This window comes from Pseudophryne corroboree, chromosome 2 (genome assembly GCF_028390025.1).
Source record: "Pseudophryne corroboree isolate aPseCor3 chromosome 2, aPseCor3.hap2, whole genome shotgun sequence".
NCBI lineage: Eukaryota > Metazoa > Chordata > Amphibia > Anura > Myobatrachidae > Pseudophryne > Pseudophryne corroboree.
Window position 1 is genome coordinate 274,118,707 of NC_086445.1, and position 20,629 is coordinate 274,139,335.

Genomic DNA, 20,629 nt, shown 5'->3' on the forward strand with positions numbered 1-20,629 from the left:
GTAGAAACAAACAAGATCTCCTGGGCACATGCATGAACTTTCCCCTAACGATAATTGCACTATATTAATAAACAAAGTAACTAGAGATGTGCGGAGGACACTTTTTTGTGTTTTGTGTTTTGGATCTAGATCCCCGCTCGTGTTTTGGATCTGGATTGGTTTTGTCAAAACCACCCTTTCAGGTTTTGGTTTTGGATCTGGATGATTTTTGGAAAAAAAACATAAAAACAGCTAAAACTACAGAATTTGGGGGTAATTTTGATCCTACGGTATTATTAACCTCAATAACATTTACTTCCACTCATTTCCAGTCTATTCTGAACACCTCACAATATTGTTTTTAGGCCAAAAGGTTGCACCGAGGTTGCTGGATTACTAAACTAAGCGACACAAGTGGGCGGCACAAACACCTGGCCCATCTCGGAGTGGCACTGCAGTGGCGGACAGGACGGCATTTTTAAAAACTAGGCCACAAAGAGCACATAATGCAAAGAGAAAAAAAAAGAGGTGCAAGATGGAATTGTCCTTGGGTCCTCCCGCCCACCCTTGTGTTGTATAAACAGGACATGCACACTTTAACAAACTAATCATTTCAGCGACAGGGTCTGCCACACGACTGTGGCTGAAATAATTGGTTTGTTTGGGCACCCACAAAAAAAAGAAGCAATTAATCCCCCCACCAAAAAAGAAGTAATTGTTCTCTCTAGGGAGGCCAATCCCGGGATCGGGATCGGCGGGATCCCGGGATTTAGGCCCAAAAATGCCGGGATTTGAATCCCGGGATTGGAGCCAATCCTGGGATTCACGGGATTGCATTGAGCATGTGCAACGCAGCAGCGAGGGAGGGTTGGTGTAAGTAACACTTACTATTAGGCGGGCGGCAGTATTAGGCGGGCGGCAGCCATGTACACAGACCGCGGTGGCATTTAAAATGTAGCGCCGGCCGCCAGCCAATCACAGCTGGTGAACCGGCGGCCAATCAGGGAAGCGGCCGCAGCGGCTCCTGATTGGCTGCCGGACTGCCTGTTCTGACTGGCTGACGGCCAGCACTACAATTTGAAAGGCCTCCGGCGCGCTCAGCGCGTCTTGTCCATGCCTGCCGCCCGTCTAATAGTAAGTGTAGTTTTACTGACACCAACCCTCCCTCACTGTGGTGCTCACTTCAGCCTCCCTCCCGCTCCGCTTCCTACACCCTCCAGCGCTACTCCCTAGTCCCTACACTACACCCACCCTCCAGCGCTGCTCCCTAGTCCCTACACTACACCCACCCTCCAGCGCTGCTCCCTAGTCCCTACACTACACCCACCCTCCAGCGCTGCTCCCTACAGCCTCCGTGCTCCCTACACTCTTTTCCACTGCCCTTCACTCCCACTCTCCGGGAATCCCGGGATTGAGCGTTTTTCAATCCCGAATCCCGGGATTGAAAAAACAGCCCGGGATTGGCCTCCCTAGTTCTCTCCTTGCACAAACTGGCCCTACAGAGGCAAGATGCCGACCTCATCCTAAGATTCCTCACCCCTTTCAGTGTGTACATCCTCCTCCTCACAGAGTATTAATTCGTCCCCACTGGGATCCACCATCACAGGTCCCTGTGTACTTTCTGGAGGTACTTGCTGGTAAAGGTCTTCCTGGAGGAATTTACAATTAATTTTGATGAGCATCATCTTCTCCACATTTTGTGGAAGTATCATCCTACGCCGATCGCTGACAAGGTTACCGGCTGCACTAAACACTCTTTCGGAGTACACTCTGGAGGGGGGGTCAACTTATCTAAAATAAATCCAGTTTGTGCAAGGGGGTGCAAGGGCCTCCAAATTGCCTCTTTTTCCTGCCAGTATTCATCCGGACTGTCTGACATGCCTACTTGGATGCTGTCACCCATATAATCCTCCAACTCTCTTTCAACAATGACAGCTTCATATGCAGTGACAGTAGACATGTCAGTAATTGTTGGCAGCTCCTTCAGTCCGGACCAGATGTCAACATTTGATCCTGACTGCCCTGCATTACCGCCAGTGGGTGGGCTCAGAAATGTTATCCTTTTCCTCGCAGCCCCAGTTGCGAGAGAAAATGAAGGAGGAGCTGTTGACGGGTCATGTTCCGCTTGAATTGACAATTTTCTCACCAGCAGGTCTTTGAACCTTCCTCAGACTTGTGTCTGCCAGAAAGAGAGATACAACGTAGGATTTAAACCTAGGATTGAGCACGGTGGCCAAAATGTAGTGCTCTGACTTCAACAGATTGACCACCCTTGAATCCTGGCAAAGCGAATGAAGGGCTCCATCCACAAGTCCCACATACTTAGCGGAATTGCTCCATCTTAGCTCCTTCTTCAATTTATCCAGCTGCTTCTGCAAAAGCCTGATGAGGGGAATGACCTGACTCAAGCTGGCAGTGTCTGAACTGACTTCACGTGTGGCAAGTTCGAAGGGTTGGAGAACCTTGCACAACACGGAAATAATTCTCCACTGCGCTTGAGTCAGGTGCATTCCCCCTCCTTTGCCTATATCGTAGGTGGATGTATAGGCTTGAATGGCCTTTTGCTGCTCCTCTATCCTCTGAAGCATATAGAGTGTTGAATTCCACATCATTAAAACCTCTTGCTTCAGTTGATTGCAGGGCAGGTTCAGGAGTGTTTTCTGGTGCTCCAGTCTTCGGCACGCAGTGGCTGAATGTCAAAAGTGGCCCGCAATTTTTTCGGCCCACCGATAGCATCTTCTGCATGCCCCTGTCATTTTCCAAAAAATTCTGCGTCACCAAATTAATTGTATGTGCAAAACATGGGACGAGCTAGAATTTGTCCAGATGTAATGCACGCACAATATTGGTGGCGTTGTTTGATATCACAAATCCCCAGGAGAGTCTAAGTGAGGTAAGCCATTGTGTGATGATGTCCCTCAGTTTCCGTAAGAAGTTGTCAGTGATGTGCCTCTTATGGACACCAGTGATACACAGCATAGCCTGCCTAGGAATGAGTTGGCGTTTGTGAGATGCTGCTACTAGTGCCGATGCTGCTGTTGTTGCTGTGGGAGGCAATACATCTACCCAGTGGGATGTCAGTCATGTAGTCTGTAGTTTGCCCTGCTCCACTTGTCCACATGTCCATGGTTAAGTGGATAGTGGGTACAACCACATTTTTCAGGACACTGAGGACAGTTTTCTTAATGTCCCTGTACAGTCCGGGAATTGCTTTCCTAGTGAAGTGGAATCTAGACAGGATTTGGTACTGGGGACAGTACGTCCATCAACTGTCTAAATCCCACTGCACTAATGGCGGATACCGGATGCACATCTAACACTAGCATAGTTGTTATGGCCTCAGTAATCTGCTTTGCAACAGGGTGACTGCTATCATATTTCATCTTCCTCTCAAAGGACTGTTGGACAGTCAATTGCTTAGTTGAAGTAGTACAAGTGGTCTTCTGACTTCCCCTCTGGGATGACGATCGACTCCCAGCAGCAACAACAGCAGCAGCGGCAGCAGTAGGAAGACCACTCAAGGATCCTCCAGAGGATTCCGGTTAGGAGAGGACTCATCAGTCATGCCAGTGACATGGCCTGCAGGACTACTGACATTCCTCACTGAGAAGGAAATTGATGTTGAGGGAGTTACACTCTTACCCAAAGTTTCTGAACTTGACAATGACTTCTGATTAATGTGCTGCAGGTGACATATAAGGGAGGATGTTCCTAGGTGGTTAACATCCTTACCCCTACTTATTACAGATTGACAAAGGCAACACATGTCTTGACACCTGTTCTCCGAATTTGTGGAGAAATAATTCCACACCGATGAGGTGGCTTTTTTGGTATTTTGCCCAGGCATGACAATGGGCTTTCACATCCCACGGATAACAACTGTCTCCACTGGTGCCTTATTCAAACAAACCACATCACCATCAGAATCCTCATCGTCAACTTCCTTCTCTGCACCAGCTACACCAATATCCTCCTCATCCTGGTGTACGTCTACAGTGACATCCTCAATCTCAATATCAGCAACTGGACTGGCAGTGCTCTTCCCATCACTTGCAGGGGGCGTGCAAATGGTGGTAGGAGCCTCCTCTTTCCTTACAGTCTTGGGAAGGTCAGGCCTAGACATCGCAACCACGTACACACTTGGACTTTCCTTGGGGATTTGGGATATCTCTGAATGCACAGTTGTTTTTTCCTGTGCTTTAACAAGCTTAATTTTTTAAAATTTTTCGAGAGGGAGGAGGGCTTTCATCCTCATGAGAATATGAGCCACCAGTCATGAACATAGGCCAAGGCCTTAGCCTTTCCATGCCACTTAGTGTCGTAAATGGCATATTGCCAATTTTACGTTTCTCATCAGATCGTTTCTTTTCTTTTTTCTGATTATTAATTTTTGTTTCTTGGATTTTACATGCCCTCTATGACATTGGGCATCAGACTTAGCAGACGACGTTGATGGAATTGCATCGTCAATGTCATGACTGGTGGCAACAGCAGCAGCTTCAGCACTAGTACTAGGAACTGGAAGTGGTTCCTGATCTTCCACTATTTTTCCTCCAAATTGTTGTTCTCCATTTCACAGGACAGCACCCCTTTATTATTACAGCACACAGAACAATGCCCCTTATTTTAACAGCACCCCTGTGTTCTTACAGCATACGGGACCAGTGTGCTTTTACTTGAACTGGACCCCTGAATCTTTACAGCAAACAGGGCCAGTGTAATATTATTTTAACAGCATCACCTCTATATTTTACAGCATACAGGAGTGGTGTGCTTTTAATTTTTAACAACTGCACCCTTGAATTTTTACAGCATACAGGGCAAGTGTAATGTTATTTTAACAGCATTACTCCTATATTTTACAGCATACAGGAGCAGTATGCTTTTAATTTTTAACAACTGCACCCCTGAATTATTACAGCATACAGGGCCAGTGTAATGTTATTTTAACAGCTGCACCCCTATGTTTTACAGCATGCAGGAGGACAGCTACACCCATGTACAGATGCAGCACCCGTATAGCACATCAAACACCAGTGACAGCCCAGACAGCCAGGACACCACCCCTATCACAGCACAGGTACACCACAATGACTGCAGCAGCACCCCTACAGAGCACACACTAACCCCACGCGACGCCACCCCCCACAGCGAGACAGAGGTCTCTCTCCCTCACTCTCCAAGTCCGAAGTGAAAATGGCGGCGACGCGCGGCTGTTTATATGGAATCCAAAACCTGTGAGAATCCGACAGCACGTTTTGACGTTTTGCCTTGTTCTGATTTCCAAGTCTGGCAGGAAGTCCCAAGCCTTGGTCAGAATGGGATTTTCAGGGGGTTCGGATCTCTGAACCTGCTCATCTCTAAAAATAACAAACCCATATCAATATAAACCCTTCAATCACGCTTCTCTAGTTTCTCCTGCTTGTGATGACAGAGGGAGGCTAGTACTGGTGCGAGATAAGTCCTTGGTGTCAATTGATAGTGCAGGGAATCAGTTGTAGTTGGTGCTGCTGAGGTTAGCGTTTAGTTGAGTGGTCCCATCAGTGCTCAATCAGTAAAGACCTGAAAAGGATGTGTTTTACTAGGTTTGGCTTGGTCACATATCTATCAAACTGTGGGGGTAATTCAGATGTGATCACTGCTGTGCATTTTTTGCACAGCGGGCGATTAGATCTGAACTGTGCATGCATATGCACCGCACTGCGCCAGCATGTTGCACGGCTGCAACGGGCTTCGGCGGAAGAGGCCGTTTGCAGGAAGAGGCCATTTGTGGGTGTCAACTGACCATTTTCTGGGAGTGGCCGGAAAAACCCAGGCGGGCTCAAGCTTTTTCAGGGAGGGTGTCTGTCGTCAGCTCCGTCCCTGAGCAGCAGACTTCCATCGCACAGGAAGAGTAAGTTATGTTAGACAGACATTAGGTTGACAGGGTCAAAAGGTCGACATGAAGGTCGACAGGGTCAAAAGGTCAACATGAAAATGGTCGACACAAAAATGGTAGACACCTTTTTTTTGCATTTTTGTGGTTTATGTGGGTAGTTTTGTCATCTGGGACCCCCAATTGTAGAAAGGCATACCCTCGCGACGCTCGCTTCGCTTGCCATGCTTCAGGCTCGGTGGCTCGCTGCGCTCGCCACAAGGTTAATTGCCTACTCTATGTTAACATGGATACAGAAGTTATGAAATAGTCCAAAAACATGTAAAATTAAAAAAAACCTGTATCTACCTTTTTTATGTCAACCATTTTCATGTCAACCTTTTGATCATGTCAGCCTTTTAACCCTGTCGACCTTTTGTACTGTCTACCTTTTTCATGTCGAGCTTCTGACCTTGCCGACCTAAAGTCTGTCTAACATATGGTGTCTATCTATTGACTGTCTAACTAGACACTGTCTATCTATCATCCAGATACCGCAAAAAACGCAGCCCAGTGATCAGATCTGAATTAGGGCCCTATGGCCCTCATTCCGAGTTGTTCGCTCGCTAGCTGCTTTTAGCAGCATTGCACACGCTAGGCCGCCGCCCTCTGGGAGTGTATCTTAGCTTAGCAGAATAGCGAACGAAAGATTAGCAGAACTGCTACTAAATAATTCTTTGCAGTTTCAGAGTAGCTCCAGACCTACTCACAGATTGCGATCAGCTCAGTCCGTTTAGTTCCTGGTTTGACGTCACAAACACGCCCTGCGTTCGGCCAGCCACTCCCCCATTTCTCCAGACACTCCTGCGTTTTTCCCTGACACACCTGCGTTTTTTAGCACACTCCCGGAAAACACTCAGTTACCACCCAGAAATGCCCCTTTCCTGTCAATCATTCACGATCAGCAGTGCGAATGAAAAGCGCCGCTGAAGCCACAGCAAAACTGCTAAGTTTTTAGTAAAATAACTAAGTGCATGCGCGCTGCATACCATGCGCATGCGCATTTAGCAGCAAATCGCAGCATAGCGAAAATTGGCAATGAGCGAACAACTCGGAATGATCACCTATGTCATTTACTGAAAACCTAGTTTCCTAGTGGGAAAAGGCAGATAATTTCCATTTATTACTGCTCTGAACAATGATATTACGATTTTCTAAAAGCAAAATAAAAACTCTGGATTTTGTGATTGTAATTAAACTGCAGAAAGAAATCGCATTGTATTAAAACCAAAAACATTAAAGGTGGATGTTAAGTTTTCATGAGGGGACACACTTTGCTCTTTGCAGATGGTCCGTTTTTCCCAAGGTATGTGTATTGTTTTATTAACCTGCACAGAAGTATGGAAATCAACAGCTTCTTTTGTATTTTCTCTTTGTTTTAGAATCCTTTATATTTTGAAGATGATCCTCCTCTGCAAGGTGAAGTAGTCTGCGAATTCTGCCACATGCCTAAAAAAACAATTCCATCAGTAGAACAGATTGTTTCAGAACCTGGTGAAACGGTAATTGAGCAGAATTTTATAGGTTCCAGCAACTCTGTATTTAAATCACTATCATTTGTACAACTGAAAAATAACTATTGTATTGAAGAACACATGAATTTGGAGATCCAAAAAACATTGGTTTGTAGGGTGGAAAAGTGGGCAGGAGAGGCAAGTTGCATTGTGAGATAACCTTTTGTGGAAAAAGTAACTATTTAATAGCCATAATTTCTGCTTTAATGTAATCTGATTTAGGGGGTTATTCAACTCGGTACGCAATGTACCGAAAATCACAATTGATCGATTTTTGGCACATGGCGCATGTGCACACAATCAAAGTGGGATTGCCTCCCTTGAAGGATATGATCACACTTTGAATGACAGTGGCTGGTGTTGCGGGGCGTTTGGCTGCGTTTTCGGGGTGGCTGCATGACGTAACACGCAGTCGCTTTGATGGGGGAAAAAAGGCAGCGGACCGCCTGCATATGCAGTTATGCACCCTAGCTATGGCCACAGCGGGATGTCCACAATTGCTGTGATCGCCATCTGATTGCGATCGCAGCCACGGGGCGGGAGTTAGCATGCTGGGTGGCCTTGCCCTGCAATGGGTGGCCCCTAGCATGCTACAGAACGGATTGCAGATTATGCTTTTTAGCATAATCTGCAATATGTACTGAATAGAATCCTTAATATTTTAATATCTTTGCTTGCTGCCCACTGATAGCAGCCTATAACAAGCTTATTATTTATTATTCACGTCACTTTCTGTGTGAGTTTTTTCTGTGCTGCTCTGGAGGTCTTATTGTGGTTAGTTTTATCTGTCACAGTAATTCTTTCTATTCTTCAAATTGGGACTCAAATCTAAAAGGACAATGATTTAAAAGAACATCCTGGTAAACTTCTAACAGCCAACAAGGATAGTGTTATTATGTGCCCTGTAAAGTAATTAGCCATATACTAAAAAAGGTGTCTAAGGGGCTTTGTGCGGGATCCGGTCTGAAGATCGACAGTGTCTAGGTCGACAATGTTTAGGTCGACCACTATAGGTCGACAGTCACTAGGTCGACATGGATGGAAGGTCGACAGGGTTTCTAGGTCGACATGTGCTAGGTCGACAGGTCTAAAGGTTGACATGAGTTTTTCACATTTTTTTTCTTTTTTTGAATTTTTTCATACTTAACGATCCACGTGGACTACGATTGGAACGGTAAAGTGTGCCGAGCGAAGCGGTAGCGGAGCGAAGGCACCATGCCCGAAGCATGGCGAGCGAAGCGAGCCATGCGAGGGGACGCGGTGCACTAATTTGGGATCCCGGTCACTCTACGAAGAAAACGACACCAAAAAAAAAAAATCCTTATGTCGACCTTTAGACCTGTCGACCTAGCACATGTCGACCTAGAAACCCTGTCGACCTTCCATCCATGTCGACCTAGTGACTGTCGACCTATAGTGGTCGACCTAAACATTGTCGACCTAGACACTGTCGATTTGATGAACCACACCCCTTTGTGCAGTGCCCTTCAATTGGACAGCCTGTGTGAAGAAAGCTCCATGCCCATCTCGGTTTCATACCAATATCAATTTAATTTCTGTTTAATTTAAATTCATGTAAGTGCCTGCAATTCAGTATTTATTTTCTAAGTGAATGATATTAGTATCTTTTAAAAATGCTATATAAGCCATTTACATGTAGTAGACCTTTAAGCAACCTTTAGGTAACAACTCAGAATATCTTTGAACTGGCAGCTTATTCCGATCCATTTCCATCACCCACCGATATTTCTTCTTGCAGACTCCATCAAGGTGGTAGGTCAAAGAAATGGTTACAGCAGTACTCTGTTGTTAGATTCACTCACACTGCAAATACAATAATCTAATTTATATATATATATATATATATATATATATTATATTTAATATGCATACACCTTAATGTACTTTAAACTAAGAAAAGTAATTTTACATTTGTATGTGTAGATGTTTAATATTACCGTGTCCTCTATAAAGTGTAACCACTGCACTAGTATAATCTTATAAAGATTTTGGTATATAAAAAGATCTTTAGTAAATCTTCAATAAAACTTCAATAAGATATTCATCTGTTTGGAGTTTTTAATTGTTCTCCACGTATGAAGACTCATGAGACCTGTGCTTTCCACAGAACAATTTATTAAGACAATACAAACAAGGAAATAAAAAACAAAACGTAAAAATACACATATAAGAATGTAAAATATGTTTTGTACCTGTTTATAATAAATCTGCTTTGTCCCCTTTAAATAATCATGCAGTAATAGAGCAGTAATAAACAGGCACAAAACATATTTATTTTTATTTCATTGTTTGTATTGTCTTAATAAATTGTTTTGTGGAAAGCACAGGTCTCCTGAGTCTTCATAGGTGGAGAGCACATAAAAACTCCAAACAGAGTAATCTCTTGTTAAAGTTTTATTGAAGATTTACTAAAGATCTTTTTATATATAAAAATCTTTATAAGATTTTACTAGCACAATGGTTACACTTTTCTTCCTTTTTGCTTAATACAAGTATTAGGGAGTTTTTCCAGTAACTCCCTACCACTTGCAGCTTTTGTTAAATATTATATCATATTATTCATTGTCTATTAGCGCCGGGAGGGTTAGTGATAAATCACTACCATCTTTGTAATTTTACTCTATTATACTTTACTTTGTTTTGTGGTTTTAAACTACATAACCTGTGCCTCCCTTGGGTTCTGGTGACAAGCTTGGTGACCATTAGGACAAAACATACCAGTCGTTCAACTGACAGGAAATGTCTCTAAGGACTATACTTGCCATTCACTATTGGATGCTCCATTGGTCAAGCAGTCTCCTGTGTCTCATGGTCAGTGTACAGTGAATGAATTAGAATTTTTGCTGAGATATTCATATATATGAGGGACTTCAAATTACACAACATAGTTATGTCTGGTTGGAGTAATTATAATTAGGTTGTACCTTTTGCCAGAAAGGTCATGTGATGAGAATTAGAACTATCTTGGATGACAGCTGGATGTTGCTATTTACGTTTTACATTTTACCTATAAAATAAATTCAAGCAAACCACCATGCAGTATAGGTCTTACTTACCAACTTTTTGTGGCAGAGCTCTGTGATGACAAGGTTCAGGTGGGCGTGGCGCAGCAAGTTGTGTAATCACAGTCCTGCCCCCACAGTGCTATGCTGCTTTTCCCTGCATTACAGTGTGTTGCTTGTGGCAGAGCAGCGATAATAAGATTCGTACTGAATCACATCACCACACACTCACCCTCTTCTCCGGAGAAGTGCGGGGAGGCAGAAAGGTTGCACACACTCTCAGGGGTTGGAAGGACTCTCACAAATTTGGGCAATTCCTGGAAAGTCTTGGAGTTGGATAAGGATGGCATAGTATATTCCCAGAACAGTCGCTAGGTACCAAGCATCTCAGTTTTTCATTTTTTGTTTTCCAGTTAATTTTTAATGTGTGGTTTCCACATCATTAAGGTACATTAATGTGGAGATCTTGATGTGGATATTTATTTTATTTTATTTATTACCTGTAATATAGTGCACACTTGTTATGCAGCACTTTAAAAACACTATTTAGTAATTCACATCTCTTCCTGCCCTAGAACTATAAACAATATAAACAATAAATACTTAATAGCCCTTTAGATCATTTGTTTGCCCATGGAGCATTTAGAACATGATCTACCAGGGTACAAAGATTAAAGACAGGTTACTACACATGGCTTGTGGCTCATCAGTATTAAGGGCCCCTGCACGCTTGGCGATAATGATGGACGATATGAACGATATAATTAAAAAATGAATGATAAATCATTCATATCGGTCAGTGTGGATGTATCAACATTGAACAATGCGCGTCCCCGCAGCCATTCATCGATTTTCTATCATCGTTTATACCTGCAAGCCAATTTGGATGATATCGATGTAATGTAGTGTCATATCATCCAAATCGGCCAGAAAAATCGCTCAGTGTATATGTAAAAAAATCGTTGATGAAAAATCGACCATTGATAAAATTGGCCAAATCAGCAAGTGAGTAGGTCTCTTCATACAAAGAGGTTGAACAGGCTGTCACTAGGTGAGATTCCGAGTCAGTAATTGCATGTATCAACATTGACTTACAGCTATCTCATTAATGACCTGTAATGTAGACGTCTATTTACATGTAGTCAGTAGAAATATGCTGACCATCTCCAGAACTGTTTCCACTTTCCATTTCTCACTGTTTCCATAGAGGAAATGTATCTAATCATTAATAGAGCTTATTGTTTCCAAATGCTTATATCTCACTCTTTATACTATGATGTTATTGCCTTACCTATGCCTTTCACATAGAGCATTTCACAGTCAAGAGTGTATTGGTTAATTTCTAAGCAAAGTGTTATTGATGTGATAATCGTCTTGTAGTTTTCATAGCTGCATTTTACACAGTGGAACACATTATACTTTGTCTGTTGCCATGATGTTCATTTTAATATGTGGTTGTTACAGATGTAAACATTTGTATTTTTTACCTCCAGCTATTTTGCTGTGTGAAAAACCAAGAACTTTTTCAATTTCTCATCATGAATAGCATTGAGCTATATACACCAGAGGATGCTGAGGAAAAGAACAAGGCTGAAATACAGCTACCTGAAATGTCTAATGAGATGAAAGCTCAGCATGGACTAAGAGAAGAGTAAGTATTAAAAAAAGAACTGAGAATTAATTATATGACTGCAGCTAGTAGAGAGAAAAACAGATCACACACACACATCAATTTTTGTTATTTTAATACGTCTTGACAAGGATCCTGTGTACACATTTGAAACAATAGTTGCCAGTACTTGTTCACTGTTTGCTATCTATCTACCTATCTATCTATCTATCTATCTATCTATCTATCTGTCTGTCTGTCTGTCTGTCTGTCTGTCTGTCTGTCTGTCTGTCTATCTATCTATCTATCTATCTATCTACAGTATCTATCTATCATAGGTCTATCTATCTATCTTACCATTTTTCACTTTTTAGTGCAAAATATCTTTATTGGATTTATAACATAGGGAAACGGAGGGGGGGGCACAGAAATCAAGTAACATGAGCAGGTGTAGTGAGTAAAAAACTATACGTAATGTATAAGACAGGGGTGTACACTATTATTCCAAAGGAAAACATAAGTAAATATATAAGTACACAGTATACTGTATATATAGTGTGTATATATATGTGTACATATACTGTAGATAGATAGATAAAATAAAAATATATATATATATATATATATATGTGTATGTATAGATATATAGATATGCATATATAGATATCTAAATTAATTATTTAGGGTATGCATAGTCTCTCTTAATTGCTCCAAACTAAATGTTACCAAATAATTAATAGTCCCACACATAAATTAGAATCCACAATCCATAAGACTTTATCCTTCAATCGCATTAAAGTCCATGTGTGTAGGACTCGCAGCTCCGCTCTTTTCCAATTAAATCCTGAAATCTCACGGGTTTTAGCAATATGTGTAAAGACAGCAGCAGGGGATACTCCCATAGTGCATAATTTTTTTATGAAATGGTTACTAAAAGCACCAAATGCTATTAATGATTTGTACCAAATTAAAAGTGGTGCAGGCTTGTTACCACATGGTTTAAACAAATACTCCACTAGGCTAACACCGTCTCTGCATTCAGGGATCAGTCGGGAAACACGCACCATGCTATCTGCTACCACAGATGCCTCAGCGCATTAGTCTGAGGCATTTGTGGAAGCTGTCGGCATAGTGTAAGTTGCCAGACTGATTCGCGCCGACATCACAGCTGAAATCGTGCCCCAAAATGCCATGTGGCCAGCATTCTGGAGCGCACAATGTGGGGAGGGGAACTTCATTCTTCTCCCAGCACATTTTAGCTGATCTCTATGTGTGCAGAGATCAGCTTCAGCAGGGGGGGACTGATTATCAGTATCCCCTGTACACGCTACACTGAGCTCTGGGGAAGGGGGCATATAACAATGAGGGTGGGGAAGTAAACCCCAGGGGGAGCAAATATGTACTGTGGGGGTGGGAGAGGGGGTGGATGGGGGCTACTTTTATTAAGATTTTAGACCAGTCAGGGGTGAGTCTACTGTCAGTGGGGGGTGGGAATTTATTTAATAATGGACGTGGGGGAATGGGAGGGTGCAACTATAGTGGGGTGCAAGGTTTTGGGAAGTATAGAGATTCATGAGGCAATGCGAATAGGGATGGCTAGTGCCTGCTCCTCAATCCATACCCACTGTTTTGCCTCATCCTCCCTGGACCATTCTAAGTTTCTATTTAGAAAGCAAGCTTGGTAATAGCCCAAGATATTAGAAAGCCTGAGCCCCCTCCCCATGCTTCGGCCTATACATCAGGTACAGCCTCAACTCAAGGAAGTGCAGCTGGTGAGTCACTGACTAGTACCAGAGCAAGATTCATCACACATATATGAGCCAAAGGGTTCATGTGGGCATTATACACAGGCGCAGAAGTATATACTGCTGGAAATTTGGTGAGTTTTGATCAAAGATGTGCAGAAAAGGTAGGCAGGGCAGGCAGTGCCTCACCCGCCTCAGACTTTTTGCTCCAGAGTTTGACTATAAACACGATTAGAATAATACAAAGAAGATATTTGTAATACATCTTTGCATTTTTTGTATACTGTATTTAGTCAAAACTGTGGCGTATACATTAGTATGACTGGAAATGCTCTGGCTCAACTGCCCCCCCCCCCCCCCCCCCACACACACACAGACACACACACACACACACACACACACCTCCCTAATAAGAGCTGAATGCCCAAAAACCAACTGGATGGTATGTTAATGGGTTGGTGGGATATTCCCCATTTTAGTGTCCATATTTGTTTTTTATTTAGTTGATCAAAATATTCCTCAGGGTCTCAAAAAAATCACTATAGAATAAAAAATATATACCCAGCAAAATGACCATAATATGACAATGTAGAGTCACCTTTTGGACCACTGGCATCATAAGAGTGTCACAGTATTTTTCCACCAGTTGGCATTGGAATTTTGCATAACAGTATTTTCAAATAATCTTATTAGCAGTTTGGGTACATTCATCTAAAAATGTAGAACTCCCATATGGTTTGATGCCTCAGCTACATACTAATTCCTAGGAATTGATAACCTGATACTGGTTCAGTGCTGTGTCTGCCTACACTGTGTATAAATGACAGCTTTCCCAGCAAATATTGAATGTTTCTCTTACGTCCTAGAGGATTCTGGGGACTCCGTAAGGACTATGGGGATAGACGGGCTCCGCAGGAGACATGGGCACTTTAAGAAAGACTTTAGGATTTGGGTGTGCACTGGCTCCTCCCTCTATGCCCCTCCTCCAGACCTCAGTTTATTACTGTGCCCAGAGGAGACTGGGTGCTTTTCAGAGGCTCTCCTGAGTTTCTGACAGAAAGTATTTTGTTAGGTTTTTTATTTTTAAGGAGCCTGCTGGCAACAGACTCCCTGCATCGTGGGACTGAGGGGAGAGAAGCAGACCTACTTCTGTGAGTTGAAAGGCTCTGCTTCTTAGGCTACTGGACACCATTAGCTCCAGAGGGATCGGTACGCAGGTCTTATCCTCGCCGTCCGTCCCGGAGCCGCGCCGTCCTCCTCACAGAGCTGAAGGTAGAAGCCACGTGAGTATGAGAAGTTAGAAGACATCAGAGGCGGCAGAAGACTTCAATGTTCTTCACTGAGGTAACGCAAAGCACTGCAGCTGTGCGCCATTGCTCCCATTCACCTCACATACTGTGTCACTGTAAGGGTGCAGGGCGCGGGGGGGGGGGCGCCCTGGGCAGCAAATAAACCTCTCCTGGCAAAAGATGGGTATATACAGCCGGCCACTGTATATACCTACGAGCCCCCACCAAAGTTTTGTATTTTAGAGCGGGACAGAAGCCCGCCGCCGAGGGGGTGGGGCTTCTCCCTCAGCACTCACCAGCGACATTTTTTCTCCACAGCACCGCCGAGAGAAAGCTCCCCGGACTCTCCCCTGCTTAGATCACGGTGAGAAGAGGGTTTTAAAGTAGAGGGGGGGGGGCACATAATTGGCGAATTGAGTATAAAAGCGCTATCTGGGTAAACATAAATATTGTGTTTTTGTCCTGGGTTATTATAGCGCTGGGTGTGTGCTGGCATACTCTCTCTCTCTGTCTCTCCTAAGGGCCTTGTGGGGGAACTGTCCTCAGATAAGAGGGTTCCCTGAGTGTGTGGTGTGTCGACATGTCTGAGGTAGAAGGCTTTTCGAGGGAGGAGGAGGAGCAAATTAATGTGGTGTCGCCGGCACCGACACCTGACTGGATGGATATGTGGAATGTTTTAAGTGCCAATGTAAATTTATTGCACAAAAGATTGGATAAAGCTGAAGCTAGGGAACAGTCAGGGAGTCAACCCATGCCTGTACCTATGTCGCAGGGACCTTCGGGGTTCCAAAAGCGCCCACTATCCCAAATAGTTGACACGGATTCTGACTCCAGTGTCGATTATGATGATGCAAAATTACAGCCAAAGGTGGCTAAATGTATTCGATATGTGATTATTGCAATCAAAGATGTTTTGCATATCACAGAGGAACCCCCTGTCCCTGACACGCGGGTACACATGTATAAGGGAAAGAAAACTGAGATAAATTTCCCCCCTCACGTGAGCTGAACGAGTTATGTGAAAAAGCTTGGGAATCTCCAGACAAGAAACTGCAGATTCCCAAAAGGATTCGTATGGCGTATGCTTTCCCGCCAACGGACAGGATATGGTGGGAATCATCCCCTAGGGTGGACAAAACTTTGACACGCTTATCCAAAAAGGTAGCACTGCCTTCCCAAGATACGGCTACCCTCAGGGATCCTGCTGATCGCAAGCAGGAGGTTACCCTGAAGTCCATTTATACACATTCAGGTACCTTACTCAGACCAGCTATTGCGTCGGCATGGGTGTGTAGTGCTGTAGCAGCATGGACAGATACCTTATCAGCGGAATTTGATACCCTGGATAAGGATACCATCCTATTTACCCTAGGACATATAAAAGATGCTGTCTTACATATGAGAGATGCACAAAGAGACATTGGTCTATTGGGTTCGAGAATCAACGCTATGTCGATCTCGGCTAGAAGAGTCCTTTGGACCCGACAATGGACAGGTGATGCCGACTCAAAAAGGCATATGGAGGTTTTACCTTACAAGGGTGAGGAATTGTTTGGGGAAGGTCTCTCGGACCTGGTCTCCACTGCTACGGCAGGCAAATCTATTTTTTTACCTTATATTCCCTCACAACCTAAAAAACCACCGCATTATCAAATGCAGTCCTTTCGATCAAATAGAAACAAGAAAGCCGTGGATCGTCCTTTCTTGCCAGAGGTAAGGGCAGAGGGAAAAAGCTGCACAACACAGCTAGTTCCCAGGAACTGAAGTCCACCCCGGCCTCTGCAAAATCCACCGCATGACGCTGGGGCTCCACTAAGGGAGTCCGCCCCAGTGTGGGCACGTCTTCGAATTTTCAGCCACATCTGGGCCCACTCACAGGTGGATCCCTGGGCAATAGAAATTGTTTCCCTAGGTTACAAACTGGAATTCGAAGAGGTGCCTCCTCGCTGGTTTTTCAAATCGGCTCTGCCAACGTCTCCTCAAGAACGGGAGATAGTGTTAAATGAAATCGACAAATTGTATCTTCAACAGGTGGTGGTCAAGGTTCCCCCGCTTCAACAGGGCAGGGGATATTACTCAACCCTGTTTGTGGTCCCGAAACCGGACGGTTCTGTCAGACCCATTTTAAATTTAAAATCCCTGAACCTATACTTGAAAAGGTTCAAATTCAAGATGGAATCGCTCAGGGCGGTCATCGCCAGCCTGGAAGGGGGAGATTTTATAGTGTCTCTGGACATAAAGGATGCATGCCTTCATGTTCCCATATATCCTCCTCATCAGGCGTACCTGAGATTTGCGGTACAGGATTGTCATTACCAATTTCAGACGTTGCCGTTTGGGCTTTCCACGGCCCCGAGAATTTTCACCAAGGTAATGGCGGAAATGATGGTGCTCCTGCGCAGCAAGGTGTTACAATTATCCCGTACTTGGAAGATCTCCTCATAAAAGCGAGATCAAGGGAACAATTACTGAACAGCGTGTCACTTTCACTGAAGGTGTTACAGCAACACGGCTGGATTCTCAATATCCCGAAGTCGCAGCTGGTTCCTACGACTCGTCTACCCTTCTTGGGCATGATTCTGGATACGGACCAGAAAAGGGTGTATCTGCCGATAGAAAAGGCTCAAGAACTCGTGACTTTGGTCAGGAACCTATTGAAACCAAAACAGGTGTCAGTGCATCACTGCACGCAAGTCCTAGGAAAGATGGTGGCATCTTACGAGGCCATTCCATTCGGCAGGTTCCATGCACGGACCTTCCAATGGGACCTACTGGACAAATGGTCTGGGTCGCATCTACAAATGCATCGGTTGATCACCCTGTCCCCCAGGGCCAGGGTGTCTCTCCTGTGGTGGCTGCAGAGTGCTCACCTTCTAGAGGACCGCAGATTCGGCATTCAGGACTGGGTCCTGGTGACCACGGACGCGAGCCTCCGAGGTTGGGGTGCAGTCACACAAGGAAGGAACTTCCAGGGTCTTTGGTCAAGTCAGGAGACTTGTCTTCACATCAACGTCCTGGAGCTAAGGGCCATATTCAATGCCCTTCATCAAGCGGAGACTTTGCTTCGCGACTTACCAGTTCTGATCCAGTCAGACAACATCACCGCAGTAGCTCATGTAAACCGCCAGGGCGGCACAAAGAGCAGAGTGGCAATGGCGAAAGCCACAAAGATTCTACGCTGGGCGGAAAACCATGTAAGCGCCCTATCAGCAGTGTTCATTCCGGGAGTGGACAACTGGGAAGCAGACTTCCTCAGCAGGCACGACCTGCATCCGGGAGAGTGGGGACTTCATCAGGAAGTCTTCACACAGATTACGAGCCAGTGGGGCCTGCCCCAGATAGACATGATGGCGTCCCACCTAAACAAAAAACTGCAAAGGTATTGCGCCAGGTCAAGAGACCCTCATGCGGTAGCGGTGGACGCACTAGTGACACCGTGGGTGTTCCACTCAGTATATGTTTTTCCTCCTCTTCCTCTCATCCCAAAGGTGTTGAGAATAATAAGAAAAGGAGGAGTTCGGACAATTCTCATTGTTCCAGATTGGCCACGAAGGGCCTGGTACCCGGAATTGCAGGAGATGCTCACAGAAGATCCGTGGCCTCTTCCTCTAAGACAGGACCTGTTGCAACAGGGGCCCTATCTGTTCCAAGACTTACCACGGCTGCGTTTGACGGCATGGCGGTTGAACGCCGGATACTAGCGGAAAAGGGCATTCCGGATGAGGTCATTCCTACTCTGATAAAGGCTAGGAAGGATGTGACAGCTAAACATTATCACCGTATATGGCGTAAATATGTTGCTTGGTGTGAGGCCAGGAATGCTGCTACGGAAGAATTCCATCTGGGCCGTTTCCTTCACTTTCTACAAACTGGAGTGAATTTGGGCCTAAAATTAGGCTCCATTAAGGTTCAGATTTCGGCATTGTCCATTTTCTTTCAAAAAGAATGGGCTTCACTTCCAGAAATACAAACTTTTGTAAAGGGAGTGCTTCATATTCAGCCTCCTTTTGTACCTCCAGTGGCGCCTTGGGACCTTAACGTGGTTTTGAGTTTCCTTAAGTCGCACTGGTTTGAACCACTTCAGACAGTAGAGTTAAAATATCTCACTTGGAAGGTGGTCATGTTGTTGGCCTTAGCTTCGGCTAGGCGAGTGTCAGAATTGGCGGCTTTGTCTCACAGAAGCCCCTATCAAGTTTTCCATATGGATAGGGCGGAATTGCGGACCCGTCCTCAATTCTTGCCTAAGGTGGTGTCATCCTTTCATATGAACCAACCTATTGTGGTGCCGGTGGCTACACGAGACTTGGAAGATTCCGAGTATCTGGATGTAGTCAGGGCTTTGAAAATTTACGTGGCCAGGACGGCCAAAGTCAGGAAAACTGAAGCGCTGTTTATCCTGTATGCAGCCAACAAGGTTGGCGCTCCTGCGTCAAAGCAGACTATTGCTCGCTGGATCTGTACCACGATTCAGCAGGCGCATACGACGGCTAGATTGCCGTTACCTAAATCAGTCAAGGCCCATTCCACTAGGAAAGTTGGCTCTTCTTGGGCGGCTGCCCGAGGGGTCTCGGCACTACAGCTGTGTCGAGCGGCTACTTGGTCAGGGGCAAACACGTTTGCGAAATTCTACAAATTTGATACCCTGGCAGAGGAGGACCTCCTGTTTGCTCAATCGGTGCTGCAGAGTTATCCGCATTCTCCCGCCCGTTTGAGAGCTTTGGTATAATCCCCATGGTCCTTACGGAGTCCCCAGCATCCTCTAGGACGTAAGGGAAAATAAGATTTTAAACCTACCGGTAAATCTTTTTCTCGTAGTCCGTAGAGGATGCTGGGCGCCCGTCCCAAGTGCGGACTACTTCTGCAAGACTTGTATATAGTTTTGCTTACATAAGGGTTATGTTATGGTTACTTTCAGTTTCCGACTGAAGCTATGTTGAATTTCATACTGTTAACTGGTTAGTTTATCACAAGTTATACGGTGTGATTGGTGTGGGCTGGTATGAATCTTGCCCTTGGGTTTAACAAAAATCCTTTCCTTGTACTGTCCGTCTCCTCTGGGCACAGTTTCTCTAACTGAGGTCTGGAGGAGGGGCATAGAGCGAGGAGCCAGTGCACACCCAAATCCCAAAGTCTTTCTTAAAGTGCCCATGTCTCCAGCGGAGCCCGTCTATCCCCATGGTCCTTACGGAGTCCCCAGCATCCTCTACGGACTACGAGAAAAAGATTTACCGGTAGGTTTAAAATCTTATTTTTTGTATTGTGTCCCCAGTGGTCACATGTAGTTAAAAGGTCTTTGAATGTAAATTTTACATTGATTTGTAATACTTCACCAATTTTTTCCCATATATGGTCATCAATAGTATTGATTTATATATACCAGAGGAAGCTGAGGAAGAGAATGAAGGTGAAACAAAGCCACCTGACATGTTGAAGGAGTTGAAAGCTGTGCATTGCCTAAGGGAAGAGTAAGTATTTAGGAGCTAATATATAATCTAGGCTATTTGTTTGTTTTAACAACTGCTAATTATCATCATTTGATGCCTATTATATTGTTCA

General features: G+C 44.5%; 1 protein-coding gene across 1 annotated transcript in view; it reads left to right on the forward strand.

Moving 5' to 3' along the window:
- Nucleotides 1–20,629, forward strand: part of ERICH6B (glutamate rich 6B) — a 385,650-nt gene that overhangs the window by 188,312 nt on the left and 176,709 nt on the right. Inside the window, exons 7-9 of the mRNA XM_063952820.1 lie at nt 7,276–7,395; nt 11,924–12,081; nt 20,434–20,538. Of these exons, the coding sequence (XP_063808890.1) occupies nt 7,276–7,395; nt 11,924–12,081; nt 20,434–20,538 (383 nt within the window). The remainder of the gene's footprint in view (nt 1–7,275; nt 7,396–11,923; nt 12,082–20,433; nt 20,539–20,629) is intronic.